The sequence below is a fragment of the Callithrix jacchus genome, chromosome 18 (assembly GCF_049354715.1).
Source record: "Callithrix jacchus isolate 240 chromosome 18, calJac240_pri, whole genome shotgun sequence".
Classification (NCBI taxonomy): Eukaryota; Metazoa; Chordata; class Mammalia; order Primates; family Cebidae; genus Callithrix; species Callithrix jacchus.
In genome coordinates, this window is record NC_133519.1 from 17351824 (window position 1) to 17374633 (window position 22810).

At 44.6% G+C, this 22810-nt stretch overlaps 1 protein-coding gene across 28 annotated transcripts in view; it reads right to left on the reverse strand.

The window, feature by feature from the left end:
- Nucleotides 1-22810, reverse strand: part of ARHGEF11 (Rho guanine nucleotide exchange factor 11) — a 110997-nt gene that overhangs the window by 18596 nt on the left and 69591 nt on the right. For 8 of the 28 annotated variants that reach the window (XM_035279786.3, XM_035279779.3, XM_078356021.1 and 5 more), the window contains 14 exons: nt 18271-18390; nt 16614-16659; nt 15893-15969; nt 14610-14747; nt 10116-10190; nt 9795-9896; nt 8577-8675; nt 7035-7077; nt 5651-5747; nt 5349-5471; nt 4413-4436; nt 3114-3258; nt 2397-2496; nt 1586-1615 (listed from right to left, as the gene is read on the reverse strand). In XM_035279786.3, the coding sequence (XP_035135677.1) occupies nt 1586-1615; nt 2397-2496; nt 3114-3258; nt 4413-4436; nt 5349-5471; nt 5651-5747; nt 7035-7077; nt 8577-8675; nt 9795-9896; nt 10116-10190; nt 14610-14747; nt 15893-15969; nt 16614-16659; nt 18271-18390 (1219 nt within the window). The remainder of the gene's footprint in view (nt 1-1585; nt 1616-2396; nt 2497-3113; nt 3259-4412; nt 4437-5348; nt 5472-5650; nt 5748-7034; nt 7078-8576; nt 8676-9794; nt 9897-10115; nt 10191-14609; nt 14748-15892; nt 15970-16613; nt 16660-18270; nt 18391-22810) is intronic. The other 20 variants (XM_078356026.1, XM_035279785.3, XM_078356023.1 and 17 more) reach the window with 5 other exon arrangements.

A 22810-nucleotide genomic window follows, 5' to 3' on the forward strand; every position in this document is an offset into this window, starting at 1 on the left:
TAGGTAGGTATGGGATACATGCCTATGGTCCCAGCTACTTGGAAGGCTGAGGTGGGAGGACTGCTTGACCTCAGGAGTTCAAGGCTGTAGTAAGCCATGACTACACCATTGCACTCCAGCCTGGGTGGCAGGGCAAGAGCCTGTCTCAAAAAAACCAAAAAACCAAAAAACCAAAAAAAAAAAAAAACAAAACAAAACCTCAAAAAACAAAACTGAGGACTGGATTTCAAGGCCATTCTTTTTTCCCCATTGTTTTATAAACTTTTTTTCATTAATTCTTTATTTTTACTGCTTAAAATGGCATAGAGTCTAGGAGTTAGTAACTTTTAAAATAATTTTGAATATTTTTCATTGCCACTTTTACATAAAATAAATTGTAGTAACAGAATAATTTCCTGACTGCATCCTATTGTGCTCTCTCTCTCCTTCTCTCTATATATAGTAGAACCTAGAAAGTGTTAATCAACTGCATGCATATGGACCTTATTAATTAATAGGAAATGAACTTGCTCAATTCTGTGACACTTCACTGTAGGCGCTAAGCTTCTTGTGGGTTAATGTGTATCACATTAATGTTTTAAATACACAGATTCTGGAAGGTATTAGGTCCTTTAAAGTACATTAAGGGTCATTCCTTTTTCACTGCCGTGGTTACACAGTGCTGGTAGTTAAAAGTCAAGAGAGATGGAGGTGCTATACTGAAGGGCTTAAGTAGATGATATGAACAAAAATACCCACGAGAAAAATTGTTAGAGACTCCTAATTTACTTTATAAAAATCACCTTCAAAAATGAGAATTTTTATTATTATTTTAACTAAAAACAAAAATCTGAGGCACTGACTGGGTGTGGTGGCTTGCACCTGTAATCCCAGCACTCTGGGAGGCCAACGTGGGCAGATCACTTGAGGTCAGGAGTTCGAGACCAGCCTGGCCAATATGGTGAAACCCCACCTCTATTAAAAATACAAAAATTAGCTGGGCACGGTGGCACACGCTTGTAGTCCCAGTAACTCGGGAGGCTGAGGCACAAGAATCCCTTGAACCTGGGAGGTGGAGTTTGCAGTGAGGTAAGATTACACCACTGCACTCCAGCCTGGGCAACAAGAGTGAGACTGTGTCTCCAAAAAAAATTGAAAAAAACTCTACACTCTGATTCACTGCAAGACCCTTCAATGTGTGAGGATTCCTCTCATTTATATAGAACTCTGGATTTTTGGATGCTCATCCATGGAGATGTGACTGAATAATAGAGAAAAGGTCTCAGGCTGTGAAAACACTGCCAGAGGAACCAGAAGTCTAGCCTTGGCCAGAACTACCAGAAGGAGCTGTCCCTGCAGAAGAAGGGGCCCTGCCCCCTTAAACTCTGGGTTAGGAAACAAGGTCTTGTACCTGGCATGAGGGTGGTGCCCTCCCCAACCCCCCACAGGGTTTGTAGCACACAGCAGCTCTAGCAACAAGGAGCAATGCATAAGAGAAACGGAGAGGAGAAAGAAAGGGAGGGAAGAGGAACAGAAAAGTCAGGATTTGGGAGATGGAAACTCAATGCTAATGCAAAGACAAACCCAAAGAAAATGGTCCTTTTACCTTCCACAGGGGACAAGGGAATATGAAATGCTAAAAGAAAAACAAACAAAAACAAAAGTAAACCATGAAAAGTCAAATAAATGTTTTAAGAATCAAAACAAAAGTTACATCAAGCCAGAAAATGAAAAGGTAGTGGCAAAAATCAAGGCTGATCTTGAAGAATCCCTTTCCCTCTCCTGCAATGCAGCAGTTTCAGAAAGGGCAGCTGGCCCACCCCACTGCCCTTCACAGATTCCCACTGATGCTGGGGGGGGTTTAAGGTAATGGCTGGGAGGGGCCAACAACAATTTCCAGACAAATGACACATGCTGGGAAGAGATCAATGATAGAATCACTTGAGTTTTAGGTTATTGATAGCATTAGGGGAAACTCTGGGTTTCAAACTTGCCCCCAAACTGACTAGTTCTACTAATAGTGACTCAACCATCCCCCGCCTGCATCTGTACTCCTGCAGTCCTGTGTGCTGGGAAAAATGATAGGCCCTTGGATAAAGGTGAAGGGGGCATTTACTGTCCACAGGGCAATCCTTGCCAGAGGGAGATGTTTCTCACATGGCTGTTTGGTAGCTACAACTGTTCTGGGTTCCTAGACTAAGACCCAGGGACCGGCACGGCTTCCTTGGCTTGGAAACATCTGCCTGAACCTCAGAGATCCTGCACTGGATTTGGCAAGGGGAGAAAGTGGCTGTGGTCTCAGTTTGAGCCTGTGGCTCCCAGAAACACTGGAAGGCTCTCTGTCAACATACCAATATATAAAAGGGCTGAGGTCCCTGCCTAAGGAATGCCCAAGGTGTTGCTCCCCAAATACTCACTGCTTTGAGAAGAGCTTTTGGGCTTCCCAATGTATTTGAGGATGGGGTTTCTCTTCTTGTCCTCCAAGGCATCCTTTTCTTTCTTGGAATTGCTGCTCTGCTGAGACAGGAGACATTGGGGTTTGGAGGAGGTCCCGATACCCAGGTGTGGCTGCTAATCAATTCTGTCACTGTACCCCAAGGTTGACCCTCAGCAAATAACTGGAGAGTTGACTCTTGCTGGTACCCTATGAGTACATTCACCTCTGGCCTGGGTTTGGAATGGACTGAGAGCTGCTCTAGTCTGGTGGTTCTCACTGACTCCACATCCAGGTGGAGGGATATAGCCAGAGACCTGCAAGATGGCTTTCCTGATCTACCTCAGCACAGTGCACTGCACCAAGAGGAGGTATTTTCTAGGACAGCTCTGTTACCTTCTTTTTTTTTTGAGACAGAGTCTTGCTCTGTTGCCCAGGCTGGAGTGCAGTGGGGTGATCTTGGCTCACTGCAACTTCCATCTCCTCGGTTCAAGCAATACTCGTGCCTCAGCTTCCCGAGTAGCTGGGGTTACAGGCATGCACCACCACACCAGGCTAATTTTTGTATTTTAGTAGAGATAGGGTTTCACCATGTCACCCAGGCTGGTTGCAAACTCCTGAGCTCAGGCAATCTGCCAGCCGTGGCCTCCCAAAGTGCTAGGATTACAGGCATGAGCCACTCACTGTGCCCAGCCCTCACCTTTTTGGTCTTAGGGAAGAAGGGTAGCCACTTGTCCTTGTCAGGAGCAGACTGGGCCTTTTCAGCTGCATTAGAAGGTCGTGCCTCTCGAAGACGGATCCCAGCATGGCTCATGTAGGTATTGAGGGCAAAGTCCATGGGGGCACTGTAAAAGAGGAACAGCGTCTTCAATCAGAGAGCTCAAGTTATCTTCCTGTGTGTTTCACCACCACCCAGTGGAGTGGGGAACGAGTAGTTATAGGTCAAAGTATTCAAAGGGAAGTCTAGAGTAATTAAATGGGAGAGCAGGCAGAAGCTGGCTAAAAGTCTAGGCTGGCAGGACTCCCAGGAGAAGTCTTAATTCTTTCCTTAAGCAGAACTGTTCCCCATGAGCAGATGATGATCAGTGGAAGAACATGCCAATTTCCTAAAATGTAAGTAAATAATTTTCTGGCTGGTCAAGTCATAGGCAGACCTGGAGGACTAGCTGAGGTCGGCAGCTGATACTCTCAGGCATATGTGCAGGGGTGGGGAGGCCAGGGGAAAGGAGAAATGGTAAGCAGCCTCTGCCAAGGTATACTGCTGTCACCATCTTCTCATCCCCAGTACAGAGAAAAAGAGATGGAAAAGGAGCTGTCAAGTGGCTTCCAATTGTCACAAATGAAAATGTCCAGAGCTCTGTGTTTAAAAATGCATTTGTACCCATAATTTCCTGGATGGATGATGATCCACCCTGTGCATTCAATGCAGCAAGGTTTCAGCTCTGGCTGTTTTTCCCTCTTCAACAGACTCCTAACCCCATTTTCTCTCCCCTATTAGTTTGTCTGCTCAGGGAGTGCAAACTCACTTTAACCTCGGCTAATGAAAAACAATGAGATAAATATATAGCTTGCAAAAAAAAAAAAATTCTAATGTGTGCCAAGAAAGGAACTGTGCTGCACCCCAGCTCCCCTCTGCAGATGCCGCTAACAGGCTGACTTCATGATTACCGTTACCACTTTAGGTGATTTAAGGGAAAAAAGTGGCTCATCTGGGTAGAGAAGCTGCAGCAGGTATGGGACTGTGAGGAGTGATGGCAGCTTGGTGTCTTCCCAATGAGGAGCAGGCCCGCATGCCCAGGCAGTGATCCCTGAACATTGGGGCATGGGCCTCATGATCCCCTATATTATGGCCACACAGACCCCTGAGAGCTAGACTTGCAGGAACTATGGTCCCGCGTGGTTGTACAACACTAGGGACTCGTCTGAAATGGAAAGCAGAGTAGCTCAACCCACTCCTTCCACCTTGAAAGCTGCAGATGCATATCATAGACTTGCTTACCTTCTGTCTTCCTCATACTTGGACCTGGAATGAAAGAAAGAATAGATGACTCAGACTGCAAAGACAGAGGCTGGTCACCTGGTCAGACGCTAGGAGGATGGTAAGTTTTTTCCTAGATGAAAGGAGGGTTAGTGGGGGAAAAGGAGAGAACTGTTTGATGCGCAAGTGTTTGGTACACAGCAGGAACTCCATAAATATTTGCCGAGTTGAAATATCAGCCTTAGCAGAGACAGCATACATTTCATCCTCTTTGCTATTTTGACTTTGTCCTTGAAGTGCCTGACTGTGCCCACGGATCTGACTTGTATGGAATGGCTTAACCAAGGTCACATAACTACTTAGTGAGAAGCAGTATTAGGCAAAAACTTGCTTCTCAGCCTGAAGTGTCCCCACAAAGACTGTGATGCTGGGGCTTGCACCACAGGAGCCTATGACGCGTTAGAAAATGGGGCTAGGAATGCATAACAAAAGCAGCTGTGCCAGAAGCGCCTTAGTATGATCCACTAGTTCAGTTTTCTGATGTGGATGAGTAAAATTTCTCCTAAACCAGTTCTAGCTGCCTCCTGAAAGAACTTTATCTGCTGGGCACACACAGTACTGGCCTCACTCACCGTGACAGGTAAGATCTTAGAGGCAGGAAGGGAGAGAGGTCAGGAAGAGGGCCAGCAGGGGAAGCAGAAAGCTCATCACATTTGTGGGGCCCGTGGTCTGTCATAACCACCAAATGACTATCAGGAGCTCTGGGCTCTGCCACACCCTTGACATCTGCAGCCCTCAGCCTGACCAATGCAGCAGGAGGGCATGACTCCCCCATCTTCCAGGGGCAGGAGAATCAGGCAAGAAGTGGAAGAAGGCGAGAGACTGAAAGAACAGATCCACAAAATACGTCAACCTGCTTGGCACGTTCAGTGGGGAGGGAGGAAGCTGAAGACTCACAAAATATCTCCAAGGGCAGCCAGCTGCTTCTCGGCCACTTGGCGCTCTCGGAGAGGGTCCCCATCCAGGTCCAGTAGGTCGTTTTCACCATACAGGCTGCCCAGGCCCAGAGTGCGCTTCGTTCTAAGCCAGAGAAACACAGGTAAAGAAAGAACTATACACAAATGCTCAATAGATGGACACCCAGAAAGAGTGAGGCAGACACACATAACAAGAGACACATGCAGGCCCCAGAGGGAAGGAGAAAGGGCCAGTGGGTGGAGGTGCGAGGAGAGTGGTGGGAGGGCAGCTTCTGGGCCAACCTGTAGTCGTGGATCTGCTCCTGGATCTCAGGCATGGCTGCCTCTTGAGCTTCACAGAGAACGCCGCGGGCGTCCTCGCTGTTCCGCAGGCGCAAGTCTGTAGTGGGAGACCAGAGAAGGCACAGTGGGTGGGGTACTGGGGCTGGGGGGAGGTCACTTCTGCTGAGCATCTCAAGGCATTTCGGCTCCCTGTGACACTGGGAGGAAGGGCTGGCTTTCTGTCCTGTTAGTCTAAAGGAAGAGGAGGCCTGGACCTCTCAGAGCATTCCTGAATTCAGGACTGGAATCCTGATATGCAAAGTCCACAGCAAGGACAAAAATATTTTCTGGATGTTCTGTGCTCCATTGAGAGAAGTATTAAAGCCACTCCATCAGATGTGTCTAAGTGCTATTCTGACATCCAAGTGCAGACCAAGGGGTCTGCTCTGAAAGGGTTGCTCCCTTCTACTGCCCCAGAAGCAACTCACAAGGCTAAAAAAGGCAAGCACTTCACATTCCATGAAACCTGAGCTCCCTAATATTAACCGAAAGATGTCTCTCCTCTAGTTCCTGCATCCGTCCCCACCCAGGCTAGGCTAAGTCCCTGGGAGCTGCACTTCACTCTCACTCTGCTTTTGAGCAAGCTCTGTTCACCCTCTGCCTGGGCTCATAAGCTTTCCTCCCTGTCACATGTGCCCACAAAACATCTCTTTCTAAATGCAGCTTTCAATTCCTGTCCTCTAAAAAGCTGCTACTGATTAGCTTCTCAGGCTGACATCACCTTAGACTGCCTCTGCTTAATTCTTCTTTTCATGATTAGAAGGAGAAGGGAGCCGGGCACCATCTAGCCTGCTGGGTCCTCACTCTGGACTAGCTGCTGTCAGTTCCTTAACTTTTATAAGTTAAGGAACAAAAACAACCCTCCCCCCACCCAAAAAAAAACCAACAAGAAAAACCACCCTAGATTCCAACTCTGCAGGAGGATGGAGTGAGGCCCTAGTTTCTCTATTTTTTGTTCCCCAAGGGATTCTTGATAATCAACCTGGCTTAGGAATCCCTGATCAAGTCTGATTTCCTCTTTGTACAGATAAGCCAGCAGAGGCCCAGAGAGGTCATGTGGAAGGGTGGCAGACATGAACCTGGGTCTCCTAACTCCAAGTCCACTGTCTTCCCATGACAAGCTCCCCACGGCAGAATGAGCGCCTAGGCAGGGTCTGTCCCATTTGCGCCTGTCCATTAGCTACTGTGTAGTGTTCTGGAGCAACTGTCCTATGGGTCCTTTCCCCTATTAGAGGACGGTTGCCCAAGGACAGCGACTATGTTCCTCCTGTCCACTGGAGCCTCCTGAGAGCTCGGGACAAGAAAGGCACCAAGTGGAGACTAACTGACCAATGAGCCAACTTACCGATTTCAGCCTGTAACATCTCAGGGATCTTCACTCTCAGAGGCTAAAAAACAGAAGTGTGGAGCAGAAGTGGTCAGGTCTGCACAATCCAGAGAGATGAACAGCGTGCGGGGTGAGGAGGGCTTGGCCACATGCCTTTTTGCCTGCATCTGCCCACCATCCTTCTCATTACTCTCCAACTGCATACCTGAATTCTAGGCTAGGATTTTTGGGAAATGGAGTCTGAGGCTACAGAGCAAGCTGGGACTATATTCTGAGAGTGGCACATGCAGTTTCTTCCACTCTTATTTTCAGGCCATTAGAGTACATGGAATGGCATGTTGTCCAAAAAGTGGACCTGTGCTGACTTAGCAGCAAGGGGAAAGCCTTCATTAGGCTATGTGGTGAACTTTCCCTCCCCCTGACTCCCAAGGGAAAGCTAGCCTTGTGTCACCCAGTCTTGCAGTTAGTATGGTGTCTGGATTTTGCTACACAAGTCCTTGAAACCTGGGTACTGGAGCGGCTCCAAACAACCAACAGAGAACAACCAGCAGCTCTAACCTCCCTACTCAAGACCCATTTAAGGGGGCAAATATAAAACTCTTGTTTTTTTTTTTTGAGACAGAGTCTCACTGTTTTGCCCAGGCTGGAGTACAGTGGTGCAATCTCAGCTCACTGCAATCTCCACTTCCCAGGTTCAAGAGATTCTCCTGCCTCAGCCTCCTGAGTAGCTGGGACTACAGGCGTGCACTACCATGCCCAGCTAATTCTTTTGTATTTTTAGTAGAGATGGGGCTTTACCATGTTAGCCAGGATGATCTCGATCTTCTGATCTTGTGATCCACCCGCCTCGGCCTCCCAAAGTGCTGGGATTACAGGTATGAGCCACCGCGCTCGGTCAAAACTCTTAAGAAAAACCAATTTTCTCCAACCTCATTAACCCTACTAGCTTACTGCCAGAAGAATAAAGTCACCTTGCAATTAGTTTAATTGATCAGATTAGAAAGTCTGGGATGGCAGTTGCCCTCTGCAGGTAGAAATGCTCTTGCCTGTGGGATCCCTGACACACCCCTGGGAACTCTGCGCCAATGCACAGGGTGCTGCCTATCCTAGACACTCAGAGGCTCCCCACCTCTGACTCCTGCCTTTGGGTGGTAATAGCAAGTCAGACTGAGCTTCAGAAGCCAGGATTCTCCTCTTGCCTCACTGATCTAGATCATCTGATGTCTTTAGACCTCTGATTTTTCAGCCTAGAGACGGGCAAGACAGGGAGGGCTGGGGGGAACTAGGTCGCTGTATCAGGGAAGAGTAAAGAGAATCTGGTACAATCTCCTCCTCCAAACATTCCAGAAAGACACAATGTGTATTCTGGTGGAATAAGAGGTACAGTGAGATTTTTTGAGAGTGGTGCTGGAACAGAATCCAGGGGTACTAATCTCTCAGCCTAGATTTCTCTTTAAGAACATGTCGCCATTTGGTCTGAATGTTTTGCTTAATTTTCCTCTGCCTCTGGCCAGTTCAAAGAATATAATAAAATTATAATCCAATCTATGACTGCCTCACCGCATTTTTCTCCAGGAAAATACTCCAGATGTCTTTCCCCAAGCTTCGGGACTCCTTGGGGCTTGTCTGCTGATAAACTTCTGCACACAGGTAAAAAAGCTGGAGGAGAGATAACTGGGTTAGAGCAGTGGTTTTCCCCCAGCAGTAATTTTGCCCTCTAGGGGACATTTGGCCGTATCTGGAGACATTTTTAGTTGTCACAACTACTGGGCGAGTATGGTGCTACCGGCATCTAGTGGGTACAGCCTGGCGACGCAGCTCTATTCCCTAAAGCTGCAGGACAGTCTACAACAACAAAGAATTCTCCAGCTCAAAACGGTGCTGAGGTTGAGAAAGCTGGGGTCAGACCATTTCAGAAACCTGTGGTAAAATAATCCCCACCCCCTTCCCACAGGCACATCTTCAACACTGATCACGCCTCAACTCCACCTCCTCTCCACACGTGGTATTTCACTTGCGTCTTGTGCTTGTTTATGTCTTGTTTCCTAAGGGTCCATGTTTTACTTCTCTCTGTGGCGTGCCCTGTCTTATTCAGGAATGCTTCCGAGTCACCAGCACTTGGACTTGCACACAGGTGTTCAGTGAATACCCGTGGATGGCTGTTCATTCTGGCTTCTGATAGTATCCCCAGAAAGACAAAACAGCAGCCCATGCCCCAGGTGAGAAGTTTATTCTGAAGAATACAACCCCAACCCCTCTCCTCCATCTCCCTTTCCTTTCTAAGCAGCTGAGCAGAAGGAGGAAACTGGGAAGGCTGCTGGCTCTGAGCACTGTCCCCAGACACTTTGGTCTCCATGCCCTCACTTTCTCTCTTGTCATTGCCTTCGCACAGAAGACCCTTTCAGCCTTGCCATCTGCAAGTTTTCTCACAGGGCTACTGTCTCAACTCCCTAGTCAGTCTGTATCTACCTTCATTTAAAAAACTCTAGGAAGAACGACTTCTCCAAGATGATGTTCTGAACTGATCAAGAATGAGTTTTCCTGGCCTTGCCCTCTTACTCCTCCCTAGGCAACTGATGTAGTGAGTTAGCTGTGTCATACAGTGAAAAGTCCCTTCTGCATAGGTTTCGTCTTCTTGGCTATTTTGTCTCTGTCCTTGAAGTGCCCGGCTGTGCCCATGGATCTGACTTGTAACAGCTAGGGAGCAGAAAGAGAGGCTAGAGGTTCTCTCTGTTCAGCACGGCAGGCACTCAATCAAGACGGATGCTTCTGACTTACCAGTGGACTGGGGTCCGCCTGAGAGAAGATGTAACGTAGAAAAACCCCCAGGTGAGCTGGCCGAGACTTCAGTTTCTCCAGATCCTGGAATATGATGTCGCTCTGAAAGGCAGAAGGATGAGTGTGATGGGAGGCAGGGCACAGCAGCACAGCTGGTTCCAGCTTAGCTCCCATGTGATCCCCCTTCCTGGGTTCATAAGAGAACGGCTCCCCGCCCCAAGTTCCCTTCACAGCTGGTGCTAGTCAAACTGCTTCTAGTCAAGGGCATCTTGTATGACACACACAAAAAATGATGAAAGGAGAAAACTAGGAAACCGTTACCTCGTTGTTGAAATAACCCGGGTCATAATCTTCCTCTGGGCCAATAATTAAAGGCTTTGGGCTTTGATCTACACCCTGGGGGAGAGAGAGTCAAGCTGCAGAGATGAGAGGTTATAGAGGACAGAGGGTTCAGCCACCTCAGTGAAGTCTGTTTAGCTGCAGCACACCCAGGTCTGGTGAGTGCTGGCATCTCACTCCTGCCCCCAAATCAGAGCACAGATGAAATGATTTCCACTTGCAGGAAGTCAACTGCTTCTGGGTGGGGCAGGGCAGATTCAGAGCAGCCTGGTCACATGACATATGAAGATGGGAAGTAGGAGAAAATGTTCTCTTCCTGTTTGCAAAAGATCTGGGGAGGGACTGTCAGTCAACAATATGAGAGCCTATAGCTCCTGCTGAACTGCTGGGATGCGGGTTCTGTTTTCCTTAACAGCCACCACCACCCCAAACGCTTACACCTCCAAACAAAGTGTCTACCACAGTGCTACTGAACAGTTATTCTGTGCCTAGTAAGTATGGCTGGCTAAATAACTATCAAGAGACTCTACTAGTAGATCTCTGCCTCTCTGAATAAATGGCGATGTAGCTGATCTTTCTCTAACACCATTTGCATTATTTCCCCTGCCTGCTCAAGAATCTGTGGTAGATCCCCATTACCTGTCTAAAACCCAAATTTCTTAGTCTGGCTTTTTCTTTCTTTCCTCCTTATGCTAATTTAAATAAAAACCTAATCCTAATGGACATACCACATATTAGGAACGATGAGAGACTTCGTATTGCATAAACTTCTCAGATGCTTCATTGTACACATTTTTCTCCTAAAGGTTCTTTGACCTCTCAAGGCTTTTCTACCAACTCTATTTCTCATTCCATTTAATCTCCTTCATTTCCAGTGATTCCCCAACAAGGGCTCTGCTTCTGGAACCCACCCAGCTTGCTTGTGCCCACTTTAACCCAGGCCTATGATACCCTTCTAACCCACTTTCTTAAGGGGCTTTTTCTGACAGTTCCTCTGATGCTCCTCACCCCTTTTTTGTTTTCCTGGGTATTTATGGCCTCCATGCCCAGAATGAGTGAATCACAGAATGAGTGAATCACATGAGTGGCCCAGAGGATATCTCAGAGACTAAAGTCTAACACTCATTAATTATTGAAAAAAGTGAGGCCCAGACAGACTGAATGGTGTGCTCAAAGTTGCAGAATCGGGCCTGATGTGCTGTATTTGTATTTCCCAGAAACATCCCGAGTATCCTCCTTTCCTAACACCTTAGTCTCTGAACCTCTTGGGGTCCGAGAGCCCCAGGAGGTGGTGGGCAAGCACTTCCGGCTATCCTAAGCTCTCTGGTGAAATCTGAAAAGCACTAGGTTGTTGCTTGTTTAGGAGGAGGATTTTGTTAAAAAAGGTCTTTACAAATACATATTCTTTCTGATTACAAAAGCGGAGTATGCTTACTATTAAAAAGATCAAACATTATAGAATGATACAACAGAAAGTGAGAGGTCCTTATGCATCCATTTCCCTGCTGCTAAGTTTTATGGAAAGTCTAGGTTTTCTTCCTCTGCTGTTTATTAACATTTATTACTATTAAGAAACTGGAATTATACTCTATTTACTCTTAACACTTGAAAATAGCAACTTAAATAGTTTTCAGAAGACGAAAAAATTTCGAAGAGGAAAACAAGGGCTCCAAGACCATCTACCCCACATCTGCTTCTACGAGCCACTTGAAGGAAAGCCTCTCCTAGAACAGGATAGATGCCTGACCCCTTAGCAACCTGAACGCGGTCCTTTAGTTCTACAAAGACAGGGTGGTAGAGAGAGCAATGAATCAGTGGCTAGGATAGGAAAGAGCCCTGTGTTGGGGCCCAGGAGAACTGAATTCTAGTCCTGACAGTCACATGGTTAGTCCTTGAACATTCCCTTAGCCTTTTTTGTTCCACTTTTCCCATTTACCGCTTGAAGATTCTAATGGCCACCCTTTTTCCTGATTGTGAGATTACATGAGATTTTTGGTAAAGATCTGGTAAAGCAGCTGGTATACTAGGCATTTTAATATCCATCAAATCCCTTTTCCCACCTTTCCCCTCCACATTCTAAGAATAACCAAATTTTATACAATGGGTAAAACTAGAGCATCATATGTTGTTGTCTTTTAATTCTATTTTTTGAGAATTCGGCAGCCCAACCAGAATAGGTTCAGAGAGGCTTGCTCACACGTATTCTTTTGCACAGTAGCTCTTGATTAGAATTTTCTTTTGATGCCACATAACTCTAGATTTATAAAAAAAAATAGGTTCACCTAGGCCACTGTCCTCTTTACTACAGATCACACTGTGAAACTTCAGCTTCAAGAAATTTAGGAGCTCTGTGTCCTGGATAAGTCCTCCCCTAAGATGCCACTCAGAAGACAATATTGATTACTCCCATTCCAAAGTATTCACTCATTCATTCACTACACATTACGAGGTGGCTACTATGTGCCCAGTGCCTGCATGGATAAAGCATATAAAGTTGAGGTAAGCTGCGTAGGGAAATAGCAGCAGAGGGATAAATGCTCTAAGAGAAAAAAGATGCTGCTTGGAACCCTGAACTCCAAGGTGAGAGGACAAGTTTTCTAAAATCACAATGCCACCAAAGACAGCTCAGTGAGTAGGATCATCGTCTGCTCTGTTTTCTTCCTTGTGCCATCTTTCCCTTTATCCAAATTACTTTAGAGAGCCTATCTTCTGAAGACCTCCTGCACTCGGTGACTCGGGATCCCAGAGTCAAAAGAACTCCAGAAAGGAGCTTTCAAACTTTCTTTTGACCACAACTTCTAATAAATGTTTTCACTGCAACTTAGTATGTAATTAAAACAGAAGTTTCACCAACTTATACTCTAACCACATGTGATGAATTCTGATACTTTCTTTTCCATGCTGTTAGATTCTACTTCATTGAAATAGATGCTACACATGAACTTCAATATTGTTATGACTCACCAAAAGGTGACGACCCAGTTTGAAAATACCACCTGTATAATTCTGACACCAATGTTTTCCGTGTGGGAAGTGGAACTCAAGATGATTTTAAGTGAGATAATTTTTGTTGAGGGTCAAAATGATCTTAGGTGACATGGACCTGGCATTAAATAACATTGGCTCATCTCGTAAGAAAGTTTGTTTCTTTTCAGTTCTCATTCCATCCTTTTGATTAGCCCAGAAAAAATGTCAGCCTGGTGCCTGCATAGCTTTAATATCTTTAACCAAGGCAGAAGTGGCCTCAAGCTTAATTAAAGCCTTTGACAAGCAACAGAATTGAGCTAGTTTATTTTTCAGCTTGTCTTAAATTTTCTCTCTCTCTTTTTTTTTTTTAGTAATTTTTTACATCATGTAGTTTTAAATTGAAAGGACACAAAGGAGTAAATATAAAATAAAAAGTCTTCCATCCACTTCACCCTCAAGCCACTTAATTCCCCTCCTCAGCAACAATAACTATCACTTATTATCTCTAAATATTCATTTAGAGAGGTCTTAAGAAAGAGGCTCCTTTTCCTCTTTTTAATATAAATGGCAGCTTTCTTCTACACTGTTCTATATATTTCTAGGTAGAATTTAACAAACTTGGTTCTAAACATATTTAGTGTTACATTTACTCTGCATTTATAGTGTGTGATGTTGATTTTAATTTAAGGTAATGACAGATTTCCTTAAGATGAATTTAGGTTTAAAAAACTGAGTTGGCTTAAAGAAAAATATTAAGTAACCTTATATAGGTAGAATGTTGAATATTTAGATGTCTAACCACATCTGAACATTGTTAGATGCTAATGTTGTTAGGCACCGTTGACAGTGTCTGAAAAACAACAGGACAATTCTCTGGCTCTCGTCAGGCCACTCCATTGCCAGACAGCCCAGCTTCTTTGCAAGCTGTGTGCATTGAGTCAAAACCCGTCTTCTTGAAGTCTCTCCTGGATCTAGCTCTGCCCCTGAGAGTAGGGCCTTTCAAATCAGGTTTTGCAGAACCTTAGGGCTCCATGGAAACGCCCTTGAGGGCAGGGGGTTGCTGATCAGTAAAGGTCCTAGGAAAGCTGAGTTTTTTTTTTTCTTTTCTATGTTAGGGTTCCACATAATAAGATTTTGTTTGAGAAAGGATTTTGCTAAGGAACAGGGAAAATGAAAATTAGTATCCTGGAGAAACACTGCCTAAACCTATTTCCTATTCTATACAGACAGAAAGACCAGCTATCCGCTCCTTAGCTGTTACTTCCTACAGGTACATTCACCTAGTCTTCACACAGAAACTGAGACAGCCCCACTTTCATATTTCTATTTATGCATGTTCTCTTTCTTTCCTGTTTGCTCTCTATGTAAGTGACTGTCTCAAAGTTTGGGTCGCTGAAGCAGGGGTTAGTCTGATGATCTAAGACCATGTACTGGAAACACACACACCTCCAAATCTTGCTTCTGAGAAAAGAAGAAAGGAAAACTGCAAGGAGGCTCGGGATCACTCACCTGGTCACCGGTTGAGGGGACTGCTGCATCCGAGCCCTGCCGCCTGTGGTGCTGGGCCACCCTGGCCATAATCACAGGGGAGGTTCGAGGACTGTCTAGCCCAGGGTCTGACAGCACCGAGTTCCGATTCATCAATGACTAGAGAAATGGAGAATTCTGTGAAAAGGAACCTTGTCCAGAACACCCTCAAGGCTCAGCTCATTTGGTGTCGGGGGTGATAACCATACTTACGACATCAGCTAAGGGAAGTGCAGTCCTTGCTCTGTGCCTGGCATTAGACTAAGCCCTCCATTATATATTATCTCATTCCTTTCTCACAGTAGCCCTTTTAGGTAGTTACTATTATGCGTCCCACTTTCACACAAAGAAACTAAGACTCCAAGAAGTTACAAGACTTGCTAAGTCAGAGAACTAGTCATGAGGTATATCCTGGACTTAACTGGGGCAGCCTCAGCCCACAGCACACACTCTTCATCACCTTTCAGATAACGTCAACTGTAGATTCTTTGGGATCCCCATCCCACTCCACCTTCTCAATGACTTTCCCACCTTCTGATCCTTTCACATACATTTCATTTTCCCGTGGACAGGGCAGTAAGAAAATAAAATTCCAACTGTTATCTAAAGTTAGGTTTTTAACACATTTTCAACCACATATTCACATATGTAATTACTCTGGCTAAGCAGATGTTTTGCTAACTTCATGACTACTTCTTCCATGCATTCTGCCTTCTGTACTGCAGTTTACAGTTTTCAGAAGCAAACTGAGAACACCTGGAAGAGATAACCTTTGAATCAAAACCTGAAATTCTTGTAGTGATTCCAGAAAAGACAAGCTGTTTGAGAAGAAAAAGATCCACAGCAAAAAAAAAAAAAAGACTCCCACTTTCGAATAGGCTGGGGTCACTGTATTAATATAAGATGTCATTCCTGGACAGGTGGAAATGTGGTTTTGGTCATGTCACTGTTTTAGATTACTTCGTCTTTGCTCCCTCGCTCTCAAAGGCTTGCCACACAGTTAATGCCGTGGCCTCCCTCGCCATCCTACTCTTTATATAATAGAGTTGACTATGATAAAATGGAAGTCAGATTTGATAATCTTGCATGTTGGGTGCATTTGAAATTTCTGCTTTGGAACCCAGAGCACAGTGATTACATCCTTGGAAATGGAATGATGGAAGAAGCACACAGAGGCCTCAGTGCAGCTGGTAGGCAGCAGAGCCTTGGGGCAAGGGGGATACCGAATGCATGTTTTGAACAGGCCTTGCCCTGCTGGGACTCACCTCACTGAGCGAAGGAAAGCGTTCTGTCCCAGAGTCCAAGCCACTGTCCCCCTCCTGGGAATCCAGAGAAAGCCGGCCTGAGAAGAAAACAGCTTATATAATATGGAAAGAGGCTCTCTTTCTCTCTGGAGGAAAGAGAGCCTCTATTCTGGGCACCTGTGCCCAGGGCAGGAAGGGGAAGCTGCCACCTTTTCTTTCACCAGTTTCCCTTCAGCTCTCTCATCCCATGACCCCTAGACTCAAACACTTTCCTGGCACACCTCCCCTCTGCTCTCCTCACATCTAGCTTTCACCTGTCTCTGCACTTGGGCACAGGCTATGTCACCACCTGAAATAAGACTCCATAGCTCTCTCTCACAGTTTTGCCCCTCCACTCCTTCTCAACCCTCTTCTGGTCACCACCCAGGTCGTCTTACAACAAGTATTTGCTAAATTCCTTAGTGCCAGGAGCTGTCAGTCAAGCTGCTCTCTGGACCATACTCATTCTGGTATGTTCCAGGCCCCTATCTGTCCCAGCTACTGGCTATACACTCATTTCTACTGCCTAAGTTGTATCCAGCTTCCCTGTGTATTTGTGCTGCTTTCTCCCATTATTCCATTTCTCAGAGGGTGGGCATGATGTATTTTCTTTCCCGGAATCTGCCCCATGGGGAGGAGAAATAGGTAAGAAACCTGGATTAGAGATATGCCAGAGGAAAAAGGGGTGATGGGGGGGACTTACCTTCTGATTGTCTCTGGCCGGTGTCACCACATAGTGAAAGTATGTCCTGAAACAGAAAGGTGGGCAAATTCTGTGAACCTCTCTCCCTATGGTTTCCTTCTGCCAATCAGTGCCTTATTTGCTTACAATTAGTGGCCTCTTCTGCTTCATTGCCTCAAAAATGCCCAGCTAGAAGAGATACTGCTTCATTTGTACAGTTTGAGGATGACAATGACCCCTAATGGTGGAAAGGGAGCTCTACCATTAGCGAAATTCTAAAAGCTAGCTTTATCTAATCACCCTGGAGTGCCTTACTTCGGGTTGGATACAAGAAAGAACTTCTTCACCATCAAGAAGTATTAAAAAAATTCAAGCAGGTGACCAAGGGAAGATATAAAAGGTTTACCTTTGGAGATCTCTGAGGAGATAAGACTGGCCTGAGACTGACTGAGCTACAGGATGTGGAGGAAGCAATGCTGATAGCGCTTTGCTGTTTACAAAGCACTTTTCTACATCACATTTAATCTTTCAATGGCTCTGGCTTAGGCATGTTACTCTCATGTTATAAATGAGGAAACAAAAGCTCAGAGATCTTAAGTAACTTGCCCAAGGTACACAGCAGGTCAACCCTAAAGCCGGGGTTGGAGCTCAGACCTTCAGATTCCAAGCTTAGTTTCTCAGACTCTTCACCTCATAGCACAACCAACAGCGGCAGTGGCAGCAGCAAACATGTCTGGCCCCCGTGTCAAAGGCATGCTTTAATGCTGACAACTGTGATCTCCATTTCATAAATGAGGAAACAAAGGCTCCTATAAATGAATTAAGTTGCCCAGGAGTCTTTAAGCTGATGAGAAGTGACGCTGGATTTGAATCCAGATGGTGTAAGTCCTACCTGTCACCCACGTAATATGAGAAGTCCTTCAGAAAATGAAGCAGTTTAAATTTTTTTGCTTGTGTTTCCTAAACTTTTTAAGTCTGGATATTCTCAAAGTAAAAGTAGATCATCTTTAAATAATTTCTATTGGCTTTGGCAAGTGTTATTCTTGGAGACCTTAAAGTTTCTGGAGAGTTACTTCTTATTTATCCAAAAAATTAAGGCCTGATGGAAAGCAGAAAGACACTCAGCAAAGTCCCTGGAGAAAACAGATAAAGAAACATCTACTCTCTGGAGTTTTTCATAAAGCATGTTTATCTGCTGATATAGATCCATCTCAACTGACTGGGGGTCTTTCATGTAGTCTGACTTTAAAAAGTGCTTGTATTTCTTTGAGAAGACTCATTATTTGAGGGTAGGTGGTGGGAAAGCGTACCAAAGGAAACACTGGGTAAAGCCAGTATAGAAATATACATACACCCACTATGAGGAATTACCTGGAAGAGGAGGATAATTTGGAGACTAACACTGACAGTGTGTTTACTTCATGTTTCTTTCTTTCCATCGCCTATGTTGCTGGAGGGCAAGAAGTAGGCTTTTTCTTTTTATGGTATCCCAAGCGTCACTACAGTGCTCAGCCTCTCTGGTGCTGACCCTGGTTTCTTTGTTAAATACTAAACACTTCCTAGTTCAGCCTTGCGGTCCTGGCATAATCCAAGAAGCCTTCTGTCCTTGCTTTTCCCCTCACTCTATCCCCAGTTGCACTGCATGTGGCCTTCCTAGAGCTGTGCCTGCATCACTCACCACTGAGCCACCAGTCTCCTGCTGGATCTTCAGCTGTAACTGAGTGACCCGCCGCCGGGCACCTTCCATCTGCTCTTCCAGTAGGCTGTCAGGGTTCCGGCTATAGTCCTCACAGATACGCTGGGGATGGGTGAGGAGGAGAGCGGGGAGGGGGAAAGGCAGAGGAGAGGGGTGGTTAGTAGACAATGGATGACTCACCAGTGGGGAGGACAGGCAATTATCCCAAAACAAAGAGGAGAGAGAAGAGGTCTCTGCCTCCAAATAGATGCACACTATCAACATTATTTAGGATGAGAAAAAGATGTAAGTGATGAGAAAAAGAACACACGAGGCAAGCAGTGAAAGACAAACACAAAGGCCTGTCCTAATCTGATCCATCCTTCAAGGTTAGCCTTAAGTCCCACATCCCAAATGAGGTCTTCTCAGCTACCTCTCAAGTATGAAATATTTAAATGACCGACCAGACCAGAACATAAAAAAGTGCTAAAGAGGGATCTTACACACAATGAGAACCAGGAGAAATGAGAGGAAGCAGCATCAACTAGAGCAGCCAACACCTCTGCCACTCCCATCCTCAGGAAGCTCCTGGAGAGCAGGTACCATCCCAGAGCTTATCTAGCACTCCTCAGGGCACGCAGCAGGGGACAGCACAGGGGCGGGGGGCTTCACAGTCAGGAACACCTGGCTTTGAATTCTGGCACCTCCACTGACTAGCTGTATAGACTTGGGCAAGCTTGAATACATCCTCATCGATAAAATGGAGATGACAGTACCTGCCTCATGGGATAGGTGTTAACAGTGGAGTGAGATTATGTATGTGAAGTGGTTAGCAGAACCTCAGCGCAGTCACACACCGGACTACATGGTAGCTATTAACAGGAGATGCTCCATAGCTTGATGGTGAAATAAAGACACTGGGTTCACATATTATCTAGGCTCATCTAGGGATTCACTATTACCTGACAACCATTTTACAAATTCCCATGTCTAATATTTCATCTTCTCCATGCCCATCAAGCCCCAACCCTTCCCTAGCCTCTGCAGATAATACTATCTGGTAAAAACCTTCCCAACTGTACTCCGTTTCAAAACATCTTTAGCCATCTTTTTTCCTGGCTCAGAAGAGAAGCGATGTCTAAATCTTTTACAAAGTGAATCCTTGGGCTCTTCTTGGACACTGTTTGCATATCTTCAAAGTCTCCTTTTTCCAATGACTCCTTCCCTTCATCCCACAAAATGTTCAAGTTTTCTGATTTAAAACAAAAATAAATAACCACAACAAAACTCTTTTGATCAATTCTGATGATTCTTCAAGCCACTGCCCCATTTGTTTCTTCTTTTCACAGCCAAATGTTTTCTTTTTTTCTTTTTTCAAAGGGATATGAGCCTGTGGTTTTCTGATTTTATTTTATTGTATTTATTTATTTAAATAGACACAGGGGCTTGCAGGTTGCCTAAGCTGGTCTTGAACTCCTGGACTCAAATGATCCTCTGCTTTGGCCTCCGAAAGTGCTGGGATTAGAGGTGTGAGCCGACACACCCAGCTCACAGACAAATGTTTCAAAACATTAGTCTACAACTAGGGCCCTGCACTTCTTTGCTTCACATATACAATCTAGTTTCTTCCCATTACTGCATAGGCTACTCTTTCAAAAATCAAATAACAAGTGGTATGATATTAGAGGTTGGTGCCATGTGCTGTAGAAGCACATATGTCCCAAAATTCCATCCTCAGCTCTCTCCTCTCTGCACTGGTGCTCTGGGTGAGCTCTTTCAGTCATCCAGTCCCAAGTTTCAAGTATCACCTTCATACTGAGGATATCCAAATCTCTATTTCAACCCAGGCTTTTCTCCTAAGTTGAGCCCTGTTATCTCCATATGCCTGGTGCCTGAATGGAGATAACATTATCTGGGCACCTTACACTCAGTATACCCAAAGCTGATCTTTATATCCTTCCCCTAAGCTCTGCTCCTCTCCTCTCTCACTCTGTTACTGGTATCCCTTGATCTACCCAGACACACAAACTTGGGGCCATCTTTTATTCTTTCTTCTCCTTGACCAATTGATAAGTTCTACTGATTGGCCCTCTCACATGTCTCCCACTGCTATCCCCTCCTTTTTGTTCTTAGTCCTCCTGTTTTTATTAAAACTGTCATTACTGCTGATCTACTGCAAAGCCTCCTAACAGACTTCTCCAAAGAACACTGGTTTGAAAATGTAATCAGCCCCCCACTCAAAATTCTTTGATTAATTCCAACAGACTCCAAAACAAATTCCAAGCTTCTCATGATATTCAAGGCCAGGAACACTTTCAGTCACGAGGCTCACTTTTTCTTTTTCTTTTTTTTTGTTTTGAGACAGGGTCTTGCTCTGTCACTTGGGCTGGAGTGCAGTGGTGCAATTATAGCTTTGCAGTCTCTAACTCCTGGGCTTAAGCAGTCCTCCCACCTCAGCCTCCTCAGCAGCTAAGACTGCAGGAATGCACCACTGTGCCTGGCCAATTTTTTAACTTTTTAAGAGATGTGGTCTCATTATGCTGCCCAGGCTGGTGTTGAACTCCTAGGCTCAAGTAATCTTCTCACTTTGGCTTCCCAAAGTGCTGGGATTGCAGGCATGAGCCACCACTGCTGGTCCCACTGCCATTTTCAACGTTCTAGTAACAGCAGACTGAGCCCAACTCAAATCCCTCATGAAGCCTTCTGATTATTGAATAAATCATTATGCCTTGTTTTGGGCTTCAAGAACATTAACTTTTAAAACTGAGCTATAATTCATATGACATAAACATGACCATTTTAAAGTGTACAACTCAGTGTGGCCTCTAGTATATTCACGGAGTTGTACAGCCACCCCTACTATCTAATCCAGAACATTTCCATAACTCCAAAAGAAAGCTGGTACCTGTAAGTAGTCACTCCCAATTTCCCCTTTCTCCACCCTCTGGCAACCACTGATCTACCTTCTGTCCATAAATCTGCATATTCTGGACACTTCTTGTACGTGGAATAATATAACTTATAGACTTTTGTGTCTGGTTCTTTCCCTTGGCATACTGTTTTCAGGGTTCATCCATGTTGTAACATTTATCAGTACTTTGTTCTTTTTTATGGCTGAATAAAATCGCATTGTATGAACGGACTATATTTTGCTTATCTGTTCAGCAGCGGATAAACATTTGGGTTGTTTCTGCTTTCTGTCTATTATTAATAATGCTGGTATAAATGCTCATGTACAAGTTTCTGTGTGAACCTATGTTCTCAATTCTCTGCGAGAATTACCTGCGAGTGGAATTGCTGGGTCATATAGTATCGCTGTGTTTAATGTTTTGAAGAACTGTTGAAATGTTTTCTGGAGTGCTTGCACTATTTTACACTCCCACCATCAATGGTGGAATAGATTAGGCTAGTGAATATGCAGACAAAACATAAATAAGTATTGCTCAGATTTCTCTCCATCTCACAGTGCTGGTTATTTTTCATTACTTTGGTGACAGCCATCCTAATAGGTGAGAAGTGGTAGGTCACTGTCGTTTTGACTAGCATCTCCCCGTGAAAAACAATGTTGGGCATCTTCACATGCTTATTGGCCATTTGTGTGTTTAGAGACTCTCTATTCAAATCCTTTGCAAGTCTTTAAATTGGGTTGTCTTTTTATTATTGAACTAAGTCTTTTACATATTCTGGTATGAGACCTTTATCAGATACATGAATTGCAATTTTTTTCCCCCATTTCTTCTACAGGTTGCCTTTATTTCTTAATAGTATCCTTTGACATCCAAAAGTTTTAAATTTTGATGAAATCCAACTAATCTTTTTTTTTTTTTTTTTTTGGTTATGCTTTTGGTGTCCTATCTAAGAAACCACTGCCCAATCTAAAGTCATAAAGATTTACTGCTATCGAAAATTTTTTCTAAGAGTTTTATAGTTTTTAAAAATACTTTTGGCTTTTACATTTAAGTCTTTGTCCATTTTGAGTTAAATTTTGTTTACTGTGTGAGGTAAGGGTCCAAATTCATTAACTGTATGTGGATATCCAGTTGTCCCTGCATCATTTGTTCAAAAGACTATTTTTTCTCCATTGAATTGTCTTGGCACCTCTGTTGAAAATCAGTTGACCAAAGACGTATGGGTTAATTTCTAGAATCTGAATTCTATTCCATTGACCTATAGGTCTGTCCTTGAACAGTACCATCCTGTCTTGATTACCCCAACATTTGCCAATATATAAATATCAGCACTTATCATAATGTAGTATATCTTCATTCATCCATCCATATCCTATGGAATCACTAACTCATTAAAGGAGAGGTTCACTTCTTGTTTATCTTTGTAACCATTCCAACGCCACCTCTAACATTACTCCCATCTACTGCCCCAACACACACGCAGTACCTAGCATACAGCAAGAACTCAGTGCTTGTGAAATAAATACATGTATTTTTATATCTCTGTGCCTTTGACCTATGCTGTCTTTTCACTAGCATTCCCTCCCCCATCTCTCTTGCCTACTGAAGTACTGCTCTTCAAGGCCCAGCTGAAA